A 20376-nucleotide genomic window follows, 5' to 3' on the forward strand; every position below is an offset into this window, starting at 1 on the left:
CCCCATCCCACTCAGTCTTATTTAGATCATACATGTGGGCCCAAACGCAAAGAGTAAGACCCTATGGATAGGAAGAGGAGAGGATTCTTCTCCTCCTCCTCAGAATAAGTAGCCCTCCCTTCAGCAGCCTCAGCAGGAGACACCTGGGAAAATGGCAGTCTCCAGGTCTGGAAGCAGGTGCACCTGTGGGGTGGGCCACAGGCTCCCGGGAATATCCTGGCCATTGAGGCACTTATCACACAGGAACCCCTGGGAAGGAGTGGCAGAGCCCCCATCCAGGTTAGGTCTGGGGACCGAAGGTAAAGCAAGACATGTCTGCCCTGATGCCTTGACCAGCCCATGAGTTCTGCATTCTCCCACCTACATGGGTGCCCACACCAGCTCCCAGGAAGGTAGCTGCCCTCCCCCTCCGAGTGACGGTGCCCAGGGTCCTCCTTCTCAGAGAGGCACGTCTGAGCAGGCCTGAATCATCAGGAGGATGCGAGGGGCCTCGGCAACCCCCGCTACCTGACTCCTGTCCTGCATGTGATGGTTTTGCACAATCAGCTTTGGACTGTGTCCTTTACCAAGTGATAGTAACAACAACAACACATTCCCACCGTGTACTTTCTAGGTACGGGGACTGCACTCACCCACATCTTCACAACCCCCGTGATTTTGATGCTACCATTATGAGTCCCAACTTAGGGACCAGAAAATGGAAGCACAGAGAGGCTGTCATGCCTCACACAAGGGTGAAAGGCGCTTCCTAGAGCCTATGCTCTTTGTCCACTGCTACAGGCATCTCCCAGGGAGAGTGTCTCATTAAGTGAGCCTTGCATACACAAATGATCCTTGCCTGAAAGGTGAACTGTGGTTTTTAGGTGACATGAGCACCAGGCAGCTGGGTCACAGGTGGTTTCTGCGTGCAGTACTAAAGTGGGGAGTGCTAGCCTGGCCTCTCTCTTCTACTCTACCACTCATCAGTGGTGTGGCCTTGGACCACACCCCTGGGCCTTGGTTTCCAAATCAGTAAAATGGAGACATTAATGCCCACCTCATGGGGTCGCTGTGTGGACAAGAGGTAACCAGCCCAACCTGAGTCCCGCGGATACTGCTAGTACTGGCAGTAATGGGAGCAACTGTGACCAGCCAGTAGCTAAGACACTAGCTTAGCTACTCTCTTCTTTCACCAGCCAAGGAGGGCCAGGTGTTGAGCAGGTAGAGCAGCAGGAAGGTTACTCACCTGAGCTGCTCTTTGAATGTCTTCTTGGACTTGGATTTCTTCCCAGGTTTGGCAGAGAAAGGGGTGACCCCGAGTCCGAAGCCTTGTCCATCAGGCTCACCTACTAGGTGGCCATCAACGTCCACAAGCCCTGCCTGGAAGAGGCCAGCCACAGGGCAAGGAGTTAGTTGAAGGGTTCTGGCCTGTGGGGGACCCAAGTGCATACGTGCTCTGGTGGGCATGTTGACCCCACACACCAAGATAGCTGTCGCCAGTGCCGCTGACTTCAGGCTGCCCCCAACAGCGCTATCTCTGGCCATTCTACCAATGTCCACTTTCCACATCAACACCACGCCATACCGAGAATCTTGAGTCCTGTTGCCAATGTGACTCCAGGAACTGGTCTTGTCTGTGGTCATGTCTCTAATTTTGGAGACCATTTTGAATTCCTATATGGCAGACTCTTGCATGGGTCACACTCATCCTGGTGTTACCTTTACCTGTTGCAACCCTAGATCTGCTTTAATGTGGAATACTTGCTGCTTCTGAAAAGGTCTGGGGATGGAAACATCTGACATGAATGCTGTCAACAAGAAGCAACCATGCATACCTTCTGGACCGCAGAAATGGCTGCAAAGTCATTCTTATCTATGAGGGTATACTTCCTGCGCAAAGCAGATTCCACTTCCTGTTCCTGTTGGCTTGAGAGAGAGAATGAGAGAACACCTGACACCTGGGGCCATGCTGAACCCTCTGGAGCAAGAACCAAGTACTAGAGGTAGAACTCATGTGGGTGTGGCCCCCCTCTGATGGAACCACACCCTCCTCATGAACCAGATCAGACAAAACAAGTTCATGCCACATCCCGATTTCTCAGTGCACACATCTATTGTCCAGCCTCCCAAATTTGTAATGGCCACCCTTGCTTGCCAGGCACTTCTGCTCCAAGATAACTTTAACAAGGACTGTAAGCCTGCCTCAGGACCATGCTTTCCTAGGTGCTATCTTTAAAGGCCCTTTGGGGGGTGCCTGGGTGGCTCACTTGGTTAAGTGTCCGACTTCAGCTCAGGTCATGATCTCACGATCCGTGAGTTCAAGCCTCACATCGAGCTCTGTGTGACAGCTCAGAGCCTGGAGCCTGTTTCGGATTCTGTGTCTCTGTCTCTTGCTGCCCCTCCACCACTCAAGCTCCCTCTCTCTCTCTCTCAAAAATAAATAAACATTTAAAAATTATTTAAAAAGGGCCCTTTGGAATCACGTGACCCACTTCTGTGATCCACCCAGCATAAGCCACTCAGTTTACAGGTATGCCTGCACCCATATAAACCACAAATGCCTCTTGAGGTGGGGGTGGGGAGCAGGGAGCATTCACGATGCCCTGCTCTGGCCATGCTCAGGGCGCTCAGGGCCGGCACTCCATAAGGACCTCCTGTTGAGTTAATGAACTCAAGAAACATCTACCAGGGACTACCAGGGACTCCTCTCTGTGTTGTCCTTAAATGGATGTCTGTCCTCCCCGCTTCCCCCAGGGGAAGGGAAGGGCTGGAGGATTTGAGAGCTCAGGGGCCTGGGCACACCCCAAGAACTCTGATCTGGCTCTTCACCCACGAGAGACAAGGCAGTGCACTTAGAGGCCATGCCCTGACCACGGGAAATGAAAATGGCAGCCTGATGTAGGAATCCAGTGGGTGGGGAGGGTCCCTTACCTCAGAACCACCCGGAACTGGTTGAACACCTCCTGGATCTGTCTGAGGTTGATTATCTGGAGGGAAGAGAGCAAGGCAGAGGTTAGGCCTCTGGCAGCACAGCACAGGGTGTGTCTCTGTTCATAGAGAAACCAGGACTCCTTGACTAACCCTTTGATCCTCTGTCTTGAGAATGGCATATCTGTTCTCTTCAAGAACAAAGAAACAATTGGTTAATAGTTTTCAAGCTAAGTATTTATTGAGGCTATAAAAACGACCTTTTCTAAGGGAAGATCTCTGTAAAATTAGAATGTCTCTAGTACTTGAAAATACTAAGAAAAAACATTTTAATAAAATGTATTGTCCTCAGCTCTCTCCTGTTGCTGAAAGGTTCTGTTATGAACTTTTGTGTAGTTACAGACACATATACATCTATGGCTGGGGGAAGGCTATTGGCTTCCCTCTCGGCCCTAGGGACCACAAGCATTACCCCTGAGGGTCAGTCTAGAACTAGCACTGTTACAATGCCAGAAGGGCCTGCCCCTCCATCGTCTGAGGCCTGCCAGTTATAGCTGCCACAGTGACAGGCTAGGGATAGGGAGGCATCTGTCACGTAGCTCCCTGATGAAGGGTTTGCTGGCCTGCACTGTGAAAAAAGAATGCAACCTTCCTCCTGAGGGCCCTTCCCCATGTGGCTGCCGTCTCTTCCTCCTCGGCCTACTCCAACTCGGGCCCTGGGTGTCTGCCTTGTAAACCAGCATGACCATCATCCTTGAATGGCCTCACCCCACCTGGCACAGCCAAGCACCTGAGCTCCTACAGCTCAGTTAATTCCAGCTTGCTTTCCCTCCTCACTGTACAAGTGTGGCCACCAAAGTCCACGAGGTTAAACATTTTGCTGACATCACTCAGCAAGGAGGCAGCTGAGCTGGGACGTGATTCAGGGCAGCCTAGCTCCAGGGCCTGCACTTGTGATGGACCACCCCCTGTGTGGTCAGGGCCGGTCAAGGCTTCTGGCCACTCTGTGGGGCACACCCATCCTTGTAACCCTAAACATGGATGCTGAGGCTTCAGTGGGCTGCAGGGCCCGAGGCCAGGGGTCCAGCACCACCCACCCGACACCCACTGCACCCACTCAGTGTAAGGTTCTAAGGCCAGCACAGCACAAGTGGGGGTATGCCCAGGATAGGGAGACCCAGGCCACTGGGCATGGTGGTCCCAAGGAGATGCTCCTTACATCAATCTCGTCCAGTGTCCCCTCCAGGTACCTCCGCACCTGGGAGTTGATCTCAGCAATCTGGATTTCATCCATGGGATCGTAGTTCACAAGGGTGCGGTTGGCCTTGGAGGAGGATGAAGAACATGTCAACGAGCTCTAAATACCTGAGCCCGACAGGGGCAGGAGGGGGCATTCTGAGAATCAAGGTGGAGAGGTTTGGGCACAGGTCCTGGCCACCTAAGCCAGCTCCATTCCCTTCACCATCAGGTCCTGGCCAGGTGCTCGGGTCACAGAGGGACAACTGGGTCTTGGAGGGAAGGAAAGCCACCTGTCATGAGCTTGCCACTCCAAGCAAAGGGCTCTGCTGGCTGAGTCTCAGGAGACTCTAGGCTGACAGCCATGGGCGGGAGGTGGCTGCCTCTGCCTTGAGACACCTCCCCCCCAACCCATGAGGAGGCCCAGGCAAGCCACCAGAGGTCTCCTGTCCCCACCCTCTGCCCTCAGGGCTCTATGCTGCTGCCCCTCCCCCACTGCCCAGTAAGCCCCACCTCCTCTGACCTTGACCATCATGCTATCTATTCCTGCCCTACCTGCCTGGCACCTGGCCCCCTGCCCCTCATCTTCCTGCCAACTGTCTGCCTCTGCTCCCTGATATCTGACACCCCTGCCCACATCCTCCTGCTCTTCCAATTTCCCTGCCCACCAGGCATCCCTGGCTCCTTAGCCCCTCTGACCCCAAAGTCTCCCTGCCTACTTGGCCCTCCTGGGGCCTGTCCACCCAATCCCTCTGCCCGCCTGGTACTGTGACCGCAGTCCCTCCAGCACTCCGGCCAGCCCCTCACCCAGCCACCTGCCTCCAGCCCCTTACCAGGCTGTCGTGGATGGCCAGCTCCTGCTTGAGCAGTGCCAGCTCCTTCTCCAGGTTCTTGACCATTCGCTGCCAGGGAAACACAGTTTGGGACGGGGCAGGGAGGACAGTCAGAGAGGCCATTCTGCCTCTTCCACATCAAGCCCACAGTTCCCCAACCTGTGGCCGGACCTCCTGGCCCCTCCTGGTAATCCATGGAGTGTGATCTCAGCATCTGGACAATTCCTTCCCCGCCAGTGACTCTTTCCCAACTGGGGTGAGTTTAGGGCCTTCGGGGGCCTCACAAGTCCCTGGCCTCTGCTTCTTTCAGCAGACAGAGGAGATTTAACAGAGTGAGCACAGGCACCCACAGGGCAACCTCACACCTCAACTTCCAGGAACTTCGGGTTATTTCCAGTCTACCAGGGTGAAGGCCTTCTCATTGCAGCCCGCTGCCTCCAGGAGGCTCTCCACGCAGGCATACCTTTTACCCTCATCCTTCCCAACCACTGCACAAACATGTCACATTCCCTGCTGATAATCATGTATGTCACCTCCAAAGTTTTGCTGTTACAAACAAGGCTGCACAACATTTTTGTACTTACATCTTTGTGTCTTTATAGGTTTCTGTAGGATAACACAGGCTCTTTGTGATCTGCCCCCATTAACTCTTCCCTACCGTTCTCCTCCAAGCTCATTCCACTCCTACCAAATTGGCACACTCCCGCCTCTGCACTGCCTGTCCCCGCTGCCCAGGACACTCTTCCCCCAGGTGTTGCCCTGGCACACCCCCACACCTCCTTCAAGTCTTTGTTCAAAAGCTCCTAAATTAGGCACATTTCAATCACTCGATGTAAAACTGCAGTTTTACACACTCCCCACTCCCACACCACTCTTTTTTCAAATCTTGCTCTAATTTTTTTTATAGCACCTATCACCAACACACCCTAGAGCAGTGCTGGTTGACAGTTCTTCCTGTAATGATGGAAATGTTCTATATCTGTGCCCTGAGTTTCACGTAGCTACTGAACCCTGGAAATGTCATTAGGGTGACCAAGGAAGTGAACTTTTAATTTTATGTAACTAATTTAAATAACCCCAAGCGAGTAGCAGCTACTATACTGGATGGTGGAGCTCTAGAACTTACCTATTTCTTTTTTTTTAAATATTTTTATTTTTTAATTTTTATTTATTTATTTATTTATTTATTTATAACGTTTATTTATTTTATTTATTTATTAAAAAAAATTTTTTTTTTCAACGTTTATTTATTTTTGGGACAGAGAGAGACAGAGCATGAACGGGGGAGGGGCAGAGAGAGAGGGAGACACAGAATCGGAAACAGGCTCCAGGCTCCGAGCCATCAGCCCAGAGCCTGACGCGAGGCTCGAACTCACAGACCGCGAGATCGTGACCTGGCTGAAGTTGGACGCTTAACCGACTGCGCCACCCAGGCGCCCCAACGTTTATTTATTTTTGAGACAGAGAGAGACAGAGCATGAACAAGGGAGGGGCAGAGAGAGAGGGAAACACAGAATCTGAAACGGGCTCCAGGCTCTGAGCTGGCAGCATAGAGCCCGACGCGGGGCTCGAACTCACGGACCGTGAGATCATGACCTGAGCTGAAGTTGGACATTTAACCGACTGAGCCACCCAGGCGTCCCTTTTTTAACTTGTTTTTAAATTTATTTATTTATTTATTGTGAGAGAGAGAGAGAGCAGGGGGAGAGAGAGAGGAAGAGAGAGAATCCCAAGCAGGCTCCACGCGGTCAGTGCAGAGCGCAATGTGGGGCTCCAACTCACAAACCATGCGATTGTAACCTGAGCTGAAATCGAGAGTCAGATGCTCAACCAACTGAGCCACCCAGGCACCCCTTTAAACATTTTTTAAAGAAAAATTGTAGGCACGCATACCTCATTTCATTGTTCTTTGCTTTACTGAGCTTCTCAGATACTGTTTTTTATAGATTGAAGATTTGTGGCAACCCTGAATCAGGCAAGTCTATCGGCACTATTTTTCCACAACATTTGCTCACTTTCTGTCTCTGTGTTACATTTGATAACTTCTGCAGTATTTCAAATTTTTCATTATTATTTTATTTGTTATATTATCTGTGATCAGGGATTATGAGTCACTGAAAGCTCAGACTTGGGGTGAAGTAGGCTCCATGCGCAGCATGGAGCCCGACACAGGGCTGGAATTCATGACCCTGAGATCAAGACCTCAGCTGAGATCAAGAGTCAGACACTGAACTGACTGAGCCACCCAGGTGTCCCAGCAATAAAGTATTTTTAAATATACTTTAATATACTTATTAAAAAATAAGGTAGGTGCATTGTTTTTTTAGACATAATGCTATTGCACACTTAACAGACTACAGTATGGGGGTGCTGGGTAGCTCAGTCAGTTAAGCATCCAACACTTGATTTCAACTCAGGTCATGACATCACAGTTTGTGAGATTGAGTCCTGCATCAGACTCCATGCTGACAGTTCCAGAGGCTCCATGGGATTCTCTCTCCCCGTCTCTCTTTGCCCCGCCCCAGACTACTGTATAGCATAAAAGTAACTTTTACAGGCACTGGGAAACCACAAAACTCATTTGACTTGCTTTATTGTGATATTCACTATATTACAGTGGTCTAGAACTGAACCCACAATATCTCTGGAGGTATGCCTGAATATTTGAGGTGTACAACATGATATACACATACATAGTAAAATGATTACTATAGTCAAGTTAGCTAACATATCTATCTCCTCACCTAGGGACGATTTTTTGTGTGTGGTTAAGAGCATCTGAGATCTACTTTCCCAGCAAAGCTCAGATGATGGTTAGCATTTTTGAGCAATAAAGCATTTTTTAAATACAGTATACAATACGGTATTATTTTTTGAAAAAATGTTTAATGTTTATTTTTGAGAGAGAGAGAGACAAAGCACGAGCAAGGGAGGGGCAGAGAGAGGGGGAGATACAGAATCCGAAGCAGGCTCCAGGCTCTGAGCTGTCAGCACAGAGCTCAATGTGGGGCTTGAACTCACAGAGTGCAAGATCCTGACCTGAGCTGAAGTCGGACGCTCAACCGACTGAGCCACCCAGGTACCCCTACAATATGGTATTATTAACTATGGTCACCATGCTGTACTGAACTGGGGATAAGATAAGATCCCCAGAACTTATCCATCCTATAAATGAAAATTTGTGTACTTTGACCAACATTTCCCCTTTCCTCAGCCCCTACCCCCACTCTTGGTAACCACCACTCTACTCCCTGTTTCTGTGAATTTGACTTTTTAGGTTCCATATGTAAGTGAGATCTTGCAGTATTTTTCCTTCTGTATCTGGTTTATTTCACTTAGAATAATGTCTTCTAAGTTCACCAATGTTGTTGCAAATGGCAGGATCTAGATTCACTTCTTTTATTTTTTTTAAGTTTATTTATTTAAGTAATCTCTACACCAAATCTGGGGCTCAAACTCACAAATCCGAGAGTAAGAATTACATGCTCTCCCTGGGGCTCCTGGGTGGCTTAGTCAGTTGAACGTCCGACTTCAGCTCAGGTCATGATCTCACAGTTGGTGAGTTCGGGCCCCGCATCGGGCTCTGTGCTGAAAGCTCAGAGCCTGGAGCCTGCTTCCGATTCTGTGTCTCCCTCTCTCTCTGCCCCTCCCCCACACACGCTCTGTCTCTCTCTGCCTCTCAGAAATAAAGAAAACTAATAAAAAAAAATTTTTTTAAACAGAATTATATGCTCTCCCGACTAAGCCAGCCAGGCTCATTTATTTCTTATATTTATCGTATCTCTCTCTCCCACCCCCAGTAGTCAGTTCTTTGAGGACACAGATTTGTGTTTTTTGTGTATTAACACACTCCAGGTGCTTCAAAAAGTGCCTGGCACATGGTAAGTGCTCTATAGATTTTAGGTGAATGGATAAATGACATATTTCTAGAAACAGAATTGCTGAGTCATTTTACATTTGATGGATACTGTCCTGTTGTCTTTCAAATGAGAGGCACAAGGGATTTTATGCTGAGAACCTTCTCTGTGAACAACAGGGCGTTCTTCAGTTGTCAAAAAATGGCCACTGGAGGGAGCCCCTGACAACTGGATCCTGGTACTGGTGACCAGGGCTGTGATCAGTCAGCAGCGAGAGGTGACAGAACCCTGGCATTCTGGTGTCTTTGTGGCAATTCAGGGCACAAAGCCTAAGACTCAAAGCACATGACCAGGGTCCAAATCCCGGCTCTGCCCCTCTGGGAAGCCCCAAGAGGTTCTCCTTCAGGTAGACTTCCTATGAGGTCAACGGGAGAGGCTTGGTGGCCAAGCCCCTCCCCTCAGCTGAGGGATCTCAGTTCTAAAAAATACATCATGACGCCGCTAGGGAAAGTCAGGCTGTTGAGGGCGTCCAGCTGGATGACTGTCCAGTGTGGCATGGGGAGCCAGGCTTAGATCTCTGGGCCAATCAGGTGATGTGAGGAAATGGGTCATTGGCTCCCCCTGTAACCAGCCTCCATGTCACATCCTGAGACCATAGGTGCTTCTCCTCATGCCTGGCAGACTCGCCCTCCTGTACCGAATGGAAAGAAGCTGCTTGGAAACACAGGGCTGGAGCACCAGACCCCACAGAACAGGGCCTGGCAGCACCTCCTGGCTGACCAACTCCTTTTTTTTTTTTTTGTATCTCAGATGGAACACGAACCTGACCAATGCCTTTAAAGATCAGGGACATTTTCTGGATGGAACTAATGCCTTGGAAACAGCACAGACTCAAGTAAGTTCCCTGACGGTCAGGGGTTTTCATCATAAACATAATGAGGATAATTCAGCGCCTTCTGTTTAAGTAGCACACCAGGCTAGGAGCACCTCTCCACTCGGGAAACTTCCCTGGTTGACCCCACTGCAGCCTGCAGGTATGATCTTCTCTCAGCAGAGCAGAATATCAAGTGTTTGTCTGCTGCCTGTTTACACCCAAGGCTCACAACCTTTACACCACCTCACAGAATCACAGACTGACAGAGTACGAGGGTCACCTGGAGGTCATCAGTCCAGCCTCCTAGTCCATAGGTGAAAACTCTGAGGCAATTCCACAGAAGCTACCCCATGGTCCAGAAATCAGGCATCTATACTGAAGAAGGCGCTAGAAATAACACAGGCAGACTGGCTGTGGTCTATGGAAGTCGGCAGCCCAGGTAATTTTCCATGCCTCTCTCAAGAACTCATGCTTATAAATGCTTATCATTTTTTAAGTTTACTTATCTTGAGAGAGAGAGAGAGAAAGAGAGCATGAGGGACAGAGAGAAAGGGAGAGACAGAAAATCCCAAGCAGGTTCTGCCCTATCAGTGCAGAGCCCGATAAGCTCTTTTTTAATTAAAAAAAAAATTTTAAATGTTTTTATTTATTTTTGAGACAGAGAGAGACAGAGCATGAGCAGGGGAAGGACAGAGAGAGAGGGAGGCATAGAATCCGAAGCAGGCTCCAGGCTCTGAGCTGTCAGCACAGAGCCTGACGTGGGGCTCGAACTCACAGACTGCGAGATCATGGCCTGAGCTGAAGTCGAACACTTAACCAACTGAGCCACCCAGGCGCCCCTTAAATTTTTTTAATTAAAAAAAATGTTCATTTTTTAAGTAGGCTTTGCACCCAGCATGGAGCCCATTGCAGGGTTTGAACTCACAGCCCTTGAGATCAAGACCTGAGCTTAGATCGAGAGTCAGATACTTAACCGACTGAGGCACCCAGGTGCCCCCCCCCACCTTTTTAAAGAAATAAAACACTGCAGACAAATATGCAGCCCCTATGTACCTCTCTCCAAGTCCACCACCCCCCCGACATCCCAGAGGGAACCCCCAGCCTCAGGTTGGTCTTTTTGCCCCTGCGTTTTGTTGTTGTTGCTTTTTTTTTAATGCACACACATGTATCGATAAATGATATTCAGCTATGCTTCACATGTGTTTAGACAGATGCTACCATTTGGCCCGCTTCAATCTGCTTGAGATTATCCAGCTGGCAGCTCGAGCCCTGGCTCTCTCCCTCCCTGACTCACTCAGCTCCTCTCTGGTGAAGGGCTAGCGGTCCCGTGCCCAGCTGCTCACTAGTACAATGAGCAGCACAGGCACCGTTCTGCCTCGAGGCTCTTCACGTACATATGTGGGGAATGCCTCCAGACTGTCCACCGGGAAAGGGAACACTGCTGACCCATACAGCGAGCAGCGCGCTAGCTAACATTTACTGAGCATTCACTCCACGACGGCACTGTGGGAAGAGGTTTCTCCCCATTGTATGATTCTCCACAGCCTCTCTTAGAGAGTGGATTCTGCCACTCCCCCAATTTACTACTGAAGAAATGGTGGCTTACTAAGAATAAGTATCCTGCTGAGGCTGTACAGCTGATGGAAGGAAAGAGCAGGTTGCTGAACCCCCAATGTGGGGGCCATGGCTCTTAACTACTGTGCCAGTGGTTCTTGAGTGTGGCCCCGGAAGAGCAGCAGCAGCAGCATCTGGAAACTTATTAGAAACGTGAATCCGGGGCGCCTGGGTGGCGCAGTTGGTTAAGCGTCCGACTTCAGCCAGGTCACGATCTTGCGGTCCATGAGTTCGAGCCCCGTGTCGGGCTCTGGGCTGATGGCTCGGAGCCTGGAGCCTGTTTCCGATTCTGTGTCTCCCTCTCTCTCTGCCCCTCCCCTGTTCATGCTCTGTCTCTCTCTGTCCCCAAAATAAATAAACGTTGAAAAAAAAAATTTAGAAATGTGAATCCTTAGGCCTCACCCTTTGGCCAATGGAATCAGGAACTCTGAATGGGTTCAGTGACCTGCGGTTCCAGAAGCCTGCCTAGAGGGGCTCCTGGGTGGCTCAGGCGATTAAGCGACAGGCTCCAGGTTTCCACTCAGGTCATGATCTCACAGTTCCTGAGATGAAGCCCTGTGTGGGGCTCTGCTCTGATGGTGTGGAGCCTGCTTGGGATTCTTTCTCACCTCTCTCTCTGCCTGTCGCCCCCTCACATTCTCTCTCTCAAAACAAACAAACATACAAACAAACAAACATTAAAAAAAAAAAAAGAAGCCGGCCTGGGGTTCTGCCACCAGCTCATGTCTGAGAGCCACTGCTCTAACCCACCCCCCTCCTCAACCTCCAAACCATGGGTTAGTTACACAGAGCCACGGGGACCACTATTTTCCTTTAGGATTTGGAATCTGGAAGGTTTAACTACTTTGTCATGAGCTCAGGGCACGTACATGCTCCTGTCTCTGGTAACCATGATTCCACAAGCATCCTGAAGGAAAATGAGGTAAATGAGTTTTTACTTTACAAGAAGTTGCCAGGATGCTCTCGAAAGCAATTTTATAGATTATGCTCTGGCCAGGAACAGACAAAGGCTCTCGTTTCTGCACATTCTCGCCACCACTCTGCATTGTGGAAACGTGCTAATTTTTGCTAGTCTGAGGGTGGACTTTCACTAAGGTTTCAACCTGCACCTCCCTGGTGGTGGTGCTGAGCGCTCCTTCTGATCGGTCAGCTGTGCTTGCTGAGAGGGATCACACAGGTCGGCAGCAAAGAGATTCCGTAGCGTTATAACCAGAGGAGTCTGAGAGATGGTCCACACTGACTGAACTCTGAAACAGCTCTAAGGAACTCTCATATAGAAGCCCAGGGTAGTCAGAGGCCCTGAAGCCTCACACATGAACTGGGTGGGGACCTGACCTGGTCCTTTCACCTGTGTGGTGGCCCCCAAGTGGGGGGGTCTCCAGGGGCTCTGAAGACTCTGGCCTGTCCCAGAGTGGAAAGGGACTGACCCGGGATCGCACTGAGGCAGGAAGGGAAGACAGGCTTGTGTGACCCAGGCAACAAACCCACACACCTCCACGGTGAGACATCTGCCCACAAACCCTTTACTACCTCAGCATCATACTTTTCGTTGATGGCAGGCTCAGTGGTGACCAGCTTCATCCTGCTGGCAAACCGAAGTGAAGACAGCTGAAAAACAGATCAGACAGCCCTCTATGTCTTTGGCCAATTGCTTATGAATAGAGATATTTTCAAAACAGGCCAAAGGAGTCCACTAGGAAAGATGAACTTCTGCATATAAGTCTACTCCAATGTGAAGTGTGGGGTCTCCTTGGGGGTTCCACCCAAGTCCCTCTGGAGGGGCAGCCAGGCAGGGGTAATTATGGCCGAAGGCCCAGGAGGCAGCCACGTAAGTAGGCACTTGAGAAACAGCCCCGGCACTGTGCCCCACTGCACCGATGTTACACGACAGGTGGAGGCCTGTCCCTTGGCAACGAGGAACTGCCAGTGGTAGCACAGGGCGGGCCCTGAGATCCCAGCCTCACACGATGGCGGGCTGTCGCAGGGCCCCGAAACAGGGGGGCGGGCCTGGGGGAGGGCCACCCAGAAGTGGCCCAGAAGAAGGCCCGAAAGTGCTCTTCAGTCCACCCTGGTGATTAAGAACCCTACCGCTGACCCACCACGCGACCTCAGACAGGTTTTGTAGCTTCTCTGTAAAGTCAGGGAGACTTCATGAAGAGGTGGGTGGTGTGCTCTGGATGGAGCTGGCAGGAGGCCCTCCGGAGGAGGCCCCTGTCACTAGTCGGAGCTGCTTCTGTGTGGGGTGGATTCGGACTCTCCTGCTCCAAACAGCAGCGAGTGTGGCCACGACCCCCTCGCTGTGTTTACTCCCACACATACGTGCAGCGGCCCTGAATAAAGCAATGTGATCCATGACAGGAACACTGTCAAGGTTTTAAAGCGTTTGGAGAAGAGACTCATTAGCTTCCACACCCCAATATGCCTTCGTCCCAACCCCCTGAGGCCCCTCCAGCAGCTCCTCTGGGCTCTGTGGGCACCGTCCTGCGTCACAGGACGGGATGGCGGGGTACCAGCAGAATGGCTTTCTATGTGGTGACCATCTCAGGGGTGGGAATGAGAGAGAGGGGCCTTCCACCGTCTTGGAGGGCATTGCTCAACAAGGCAGTCAGGAGGCCCAATTTTCATATGGCTCCTCTCGGGGTTCACTCGTGCTTTGTTATACTATGTGGTTCCTGAAGCCTTCCCCCGCTGGGGATGCTGCCTGCACGTCAGTGGGAGCTCCCTCCCCGGCCTCCCAAGCCCCAGGGCACTCTCTCTGGAAGCTGGGATGGTCCCTGATGCAAGAAACTGGGAGGCCCTGCAGGAGCATCTTGCCTGGAAAGGACCTGTTTCACCTAAGTGGATTCGCCAGATGACTGAGGCTTGCCTTAAACATCCACACCTGACAAAACGTCTATGGAGTGCTTTCCAAATCTGTCTTATTTATGATGAGTGGCCCTTCAGAGGAAGAAGGGAAGCCTCAACCGGAATGCCCAGTTGTGTGAGCTCACCTGTGTCACTGCCTCAGCCATTAGAGCCCATATTCCTGCCTCTGGGTCTCCTAAGCTTGTCCCCTCCCAGGTCCCCTGGGTCCTGCTGCTGGGTTAATCTTCCTGAGTCACAACTCTGGCCACAGCCCTCCCTGCTCAAACCCCATGACACCCCAGCAACCAACAGAACAGCCAAGGCGGCACCCTGGCCGCCAGGACCTGAGCAGCCTCTGGAGTCTTTTCTCCCCCTTCTCCTTCCTGAACACCACCCCCCACTCCCCCTGCAGCAGCCAGGTGTTCCCAGCATGGGCCAAACCATCAGGCCCACAGTTGCCTCTGCCAGAAGCATCTCTGCTTTCTTTTTATTTTATTTGTTTTTAAATGTTTACTTATTGTGAGAGAGAGCGCACACACGCGCGTAAGGGGCAGAGAGGGAGAGAAAGAATCCCAAGCAGGCTCTGTGCTGTCAGCACAGAGCCCGATGTGGGACTTGAACCCACAAGCCATGAGAGCCTAATCCTGAACCAAAACCAAGAGCCAGCCACGTAACGAATTGAGCCACCCAGGCAACCCGCCTCTCTGCTTTCTGTACCACCAACCCTTTAAACCCAGCCAGCTCGGTGCCCACCTTCCTCACCCCACTTTCAGGAAAAGTACCTTTTCCTCTGATGGATTCTTTCGTCCAGACCTCTCACATTACTCAGGGCCATGGCAAGGAACTCTGAGGCGTGAGGCCACGTATAAGTCACCTCTACCGAGCTGCTCTTCCCCCCCCCCCCCCCCCCACAGTATGTGCTCAATGCCCATCAGTTTGCACCAGCCTCATAACCACAGCCCGGAACCCTGTGGTGCTTCTAAGATTTTTCAGCATGTAATTATGAAGAACAAGAAATCAGCTGCCCTAGATCCCAATTCACAGGAGCAGCACCGTGGGAAGCATGGTCCTTGCCCCCACAAAACCCTCTTCACATAGACTCCCACGCTGCGCCTGCTCCCTGCCTTGCCTCTTCCTCAACACAGCCTCTGCCCCTTGGTACTTGGTATTTGGATCCCGCAACAATTTTGGTTGATTCGGTCCCCGGATCTCTTCCCTCTTGACAATATCTATGGCCCAGTACGCCAGCTTAGCCAGCCCGGAGCCAGCCTTACCCAGCCCTGGAACCCACGAGAAGGGATTCCCACCAGGCCGCCTCGGCTATCTTTACGTACCGTCTCTTCTAACTGGGCGGCTTCTCCATAGATGTTTGTCAAGAGAACCATATTGCAATTTCCCCCTGCAGAAAGCAGGACACAGAAGGGCCATGAACCATGTGGGTATTCTGCCAAGAGATTCTTTTAAGGCTGGTGGGGGTCTGCTATGGGTTGAGAGTTTGTGTCCTGACAAAATTCCTATGTTGAAGTCCTATCCCCAAGTGTGATGGTATCTGGAGATGGGGCCTGGGGGAGGTGATCAGGTTTAGAGGAGGTCCTGAGTGCAGAGCCGCCATAATGAGATTAGTGCCCTTATATGAGAGAAAGAGAAAGACCAGAACTCTGTCTCTCTTTCTGGTCCCTTTCTCTTTTCTTTCTTGCTCTTTGCCGTGTGAAGGCACAGAAAGAAAGCAGCTGTGTATGAGCCAAAAAGAGCCCTCACCAGGAACCATCCATGCTGAACCTTGATCTGGGACTTCCAGCCTCCAGAGCTGTGAGGAATAAATGTCTATTGTTGAAGCACTCCAGACTGTGGCGTTTTGTTACAGCCACCTGAGCTGACTCAGACAGAGTCAGGAGGGACATGCCCAAGCATGTGTGAGACTGGAGGAGAGCAGGGAAGGGGAGAGGGCACTGGATGTACCTAAAAGAGGAGCCGGGGGAACAGCAGAGGAGAGATGGCACGGGGCAGGGGAGAGGGCTGTGGGCCGGGGCTTTGCTACTGGTGGCTCTCAACTAGTAATCAGACACCCAAGACCGTGCCATCAGGCGACACAAATATGACAAACACAACCCCCGTTCCTCTGTCAGGGAGGCTGTGGGGGAAGAGAAGGAGGCATGACAGAGACCCTCCACCTGGTCACCTTGAAGGCCGTGAAGGATTCTGTCAGGTTAGGGATGAGGGGAAATGAGAAGGTAGTCCCAACAGAGGCCAAAGTTTAAGCAAAGCTTCTGAGGGAGCAGCACTGCATGCTGTGGGTGAAAGAGGGGACCATGCATGACTCTTACTTTTCAGCTGTGTCTGGGATCACAGTGAAAAGGTTCCAGGGAAGTGCCAGCTGCCGGAAGGGAGCAATTCCATTACCACCAGCAGCAGCTAGACCCGGCCTGGCCCTCCTCCCTGTGCATGGACCTCGCCCTCACCTGCCCTTACCTAATGAGTCCTTGAGGGCGTGGGTAAGCTTGCACTGCCGGAAGGGGATGTGCTCCCGCTTCTGGTCCCCAAGGGCAATGATGGCCTGCTCCAGGAATGACAGCGACTTGTTGATGTAGGTGGCTTCCTTCAGGACTCGGCCCTCAGACTACAAACCAAAGGTCAATTCCACTTCACACCAAATGGGGAGGCTGCCTCACTGGGAACATTGTGGGTGGGTGGCCAGGCCGGAGCCTCCTTTCCAGAGCCAGCTCTTTTCTCAATATCATGGGATTGTATTCCATCATGGCCTAATACTAATACTCACAGGAATGCTCATGCAAATATTCATGGGAACGCTCACGGGAATATGAATACTTCTGTGAATATTCACATGAATTCTCATGTAAGAGTCACATCAATATGAATACACACAGGAATGTTTGTGCAGACACTTGGGCAAATCATCCTGTGACTATCATACACATACAAACACTTAGCTGAATGCACATAGGAATGCTCACTGCATACTTGTGTGAATACTTATACTAATTCATGGCCAAGCCCATGAATAGCTGAGCTGAAATACTCATGGAAAGACTCATGTGGACACTCCTACTCATATGCAGAGAAATGTTACTACCAGCGCCAAGCATTTTCTGAGTACTTATGGGGGGCTAGGCACCTGGCTAAGAATTTAGGGGCTGTCCTCTCATTTAATATTTACAAAAATCCTCTTAGGTAGGATGCAACTATAGTGCAGCTGTTTCCCTTCCACTAATTCCATCCCTCAAAGCTCCATGGGGTCATGCCCACGTGCTCCACTGCGCCTAGCTCAGGGCTAGGCGCACAAATGCCCCATGAGGGACGTCCCATGTGCATAGGCACTGTGCAGGAAACAGGGCTGTGGCTTGACAAGGGATGTCCTGCTCCCACTTACCCCAGACTTTCCCAGCCTTTCTGAGCCCGCTAGATCCACCAAGTTAATTTTGGAAGTGATGTACTTTTCGTCTGATAAGGTCCTCGAATGAGCCTACAAAACATCCAAACAGAGGTTAGATGTCACAGGGAGAAGCTTCTAGTCTGCAGCAGGTCCAGTGGGACTGGGCTGTGCCTCCCCCCCATCCCCCCATCACTGGGCTATTCAAGGAGCTCAGACCCACCTCCACATAGATGGTGAAAATGCAGTGCGACCTGGATGAGTTTTTATTCATTGTGTGGGAGGCTATAATCCTGTTGGTCTCTCCCTGAAGAGGAGAGGAAAAGTAGACAGCATTTTGAAGAATTAAAACAATAAAGCATTTGGGTTATTTTCAACTATTCTGACAGGTATACAAGTGATTTCATGTTACTGCAATCAGACCTTCCAGAGATATCTCATTTATACACTAGTAGAATGGGAGACCAATTGGAGTCCAGACCTAGATTTTCACCCTCTGCTAGGGATGTGTGAATTTGTAGAGCTTTCTGAAAAGCCAAGTAGCAATAAAAGTCTTAAAAATGTTCATGAATATTGACTAACAATTAACCTACATACCCAATGATTAGGTCTATCTGTACAATGGAATGTTATATAGCCAGGAAAATGTTGACAAATATTTTTTTAATAATAGAGAAATGCAGAATCCAAAATCATAACAAACTGACTTCAATGGCACATTAAAAGGATCATGTACCAGGGCACCTGGGTGGCTCTGTCAGTGAAGTGTCTGACTCTTGATTTTAGTCATGATCTCACGGTTCGTGAGTTTGAGCCCTGCATCAGGCTGTGCAGTCACAGTGGGAAGCCTGCTTGGGATTCTCTCTCTCCCTCTCTCTGTCTGCCCCTCCCCTGCTCAATCTCTCTGTCTCTCTATCAAAATAAATTTAAAAACATAAAAAAAAATTTTTTTTGCACATTTAATCCCATCTTGGCATTTGCTTCTCAGAAGGCACAGACTAACATACTTTTAAAGGACTATTGAACAGACTGACATTGACTTCTCACTACTAATGATGGAAACCATAACTTTGCAATGATCTCTTTAATATGGTAGAACAAAACAGGGGTGCCTGGGAGGCTCAGTTGGTTAAGCATCCGACTTCAGCTCAGGTCATGATCTCACAGTTTTTGGGTTTGAGCCCCATGTCGGGCTTTGTGTGGACAGCCCAGAGCCTGAAGCCTGCTTCAAATTCTGTGTCTCCCTCTCTCTCTGCCCCTCCCCCACTCTCACTCTGTCTCTCTGTCTCTCAAAAATAAATAAACATTAAAAAAAATTTTTTTAAATATGGTAGAACAAAACAAATGTGAAAATAGAATTTTATACCCAGCAAAAATATCTCTCAAGACTAAGGGTAAAATAAGGACATTTCAAAAAACAAGAAACTCTTTGTCACCAGCATGCTCACTATAAAGGATATACAACAGAAGAAAGAAAACAATCTCCAGTGGAAGGTGATGGAGAAAAGGAAGGAAAAGCAATGAGGGTGGTAAATACGAGGGTAAATGTAAAAGAATGTGTACTACATAAAACATTAATAATGATGTCCCTGCAGAGTCAAAAAACAAAAACATAAAAGACAAGGTAGCAATCCTAAGGTTCTTATAGAATGCAGGAGGAAGTAAAAGGTTTTCATGAACTTTAGATTTTTAGAGGTTTTATTTTTTTATTTATTAAAAATTTTTTTAATGTTTATTTATTTTTGAGAAGAGACAGAGCATGAGCTGGGAGAGACAGAGAGAGAGGGAGATACAGAATCTGAAGCAGACTCCAGGCTCTGAGCTATCAGCACAGAGCCCAATGCAGGGCTCAAACTCACAAAGTGTTAGATCATAACCTGAGCTGAAGTCAGATATTCAACCAACTGAGTCACCCAGGCGCACCACAGAGGTTTTATTTTTAAATATATATATGTTTATTTATTAATTTTGAGAGATAGCAAGCAGGAGAAGAGCAGAGAGAGAGGGAGAGACAGAGAGAATCCCAAGCAGTCTCTGAGCTATCAGTGCAGAACCTGACATGGGGCTTGAACTCATGAGCAGTGAGATCATACATGACCTGAGCTGAAATCAAGAGTCGGACGCTTAAATGACTAAGCCACCAGGCACCCCTATTTTTAAATATTTTAACGTAATTATAACACAATTAAAATGATAATGTTATAGTAAGATATAATAAAAATTATGATAAAATGACACTTTATTTTGATCCAGAGGAGTTCTGAAGAAATGTACAGGGAGGTCCCCTGTACTCTTCACTCAGTCTCTCCCTAAGATAGTATCTTGCAAAACTATAGCACAATATCAAAACCAAGAAGCTGACTTTGGATAATCCACAGAACTTATTCATATCTCACTAGTTAGATACACTCACTTGGGTGTGTATGTATTAACTAAATGTGCCAAGTTGTTATTTCTGGGCTAAACGGAGAGAGTGAGAGAATATAAATATGAATGAACATACAACTTCTAAATTAGTAAAAGGGAAAACAAGTATAATAAAAAATATCTAATAAAAAAGGGCAAAACATGGGTAAGGGGCATTAAGGAGGACACTTGTTGGGATGAGCACTGGGTGTTATATGTAGGGGATGAATCACTAGATTCTACTCCTGAAATCATTATTGCACTGGATGCTAACTAACTTGGATGTAAATTTAAAAAAATATTAATGAAATTAAATTAAATTAGGGGCAAAACGGGTAAGAAAAATAAATGTAGAACAAATGGAACAACGAGATAGCACATAATAACATGACAGATGTAAACCCCAATATATCAGTA

The 20376-nt window shown here is 49.3% G+C and overlaps 1 protein-coding gene across 10 annotated transcripts in view; it reads right to left on the reverse strand.

Moving 5' to 3' along the window:
• Window positions 1-20376, reverse strand: part of KIF9 (kinesin family member 9) — a 55611-nt gene that overhangs the window by 19252 nt on the left and 15983 nt on the right. For all 10 annotated transcript variants that reach the window (XM_047838216.1, XM_047838196.1, XM_047838148.1 and 7 more), the window contains 10 exons: window positions 17777-17860; window positions 17554-17646; window positions 16635-16782; window positions 15500-15564; window positions 12852-12929; window positions 4977-5045; window positions 4127-4231; window positions 2911-2966; window positions 1815-1905; window positions 1226-1359 (listed from right to left, as the gene is read on the reverse strand). In XM_047838216.1, the coding sequence (XP_047694172.1) occupies window positions 1226-1359; window positions 1815-1905; window positions 2911-2966; window positions 4127-4231; window positions 4977-5045; window positions 12852-12929; window positions 15500-15564; window positions 16635-16782; window positions 17554-17646; window positions 17777-17860 (923 nt within the window). The remainder of the gene's footprint in view (window positions 1-1225; window positions 1360-1814; window positions 1906-2910; window positions 2967-4126; window positions 4232-4976; window positions 5046-12851; window positions 12930-15499; window positions 15565-16634; window positions 16783-17553; window positions 17647-17776; window positions 17861-20376) is intronic.

The sequence above is a fragment of the Prionailurus viverrinus genome, chromosome A2 (genome assembly GCF_022837055.1).
Source record: "Prionailurus viverrinus isolate Anna chromosome A2, UM_Priviv_1.0, whole genome shotgun sequence".
Classification (NCBI taxonomy): Eukaryota; Metazoa; Chordata; class Mammalia; order Carnivora; family Felidae; genus Prionailurus; species Prionailurus viverrinus.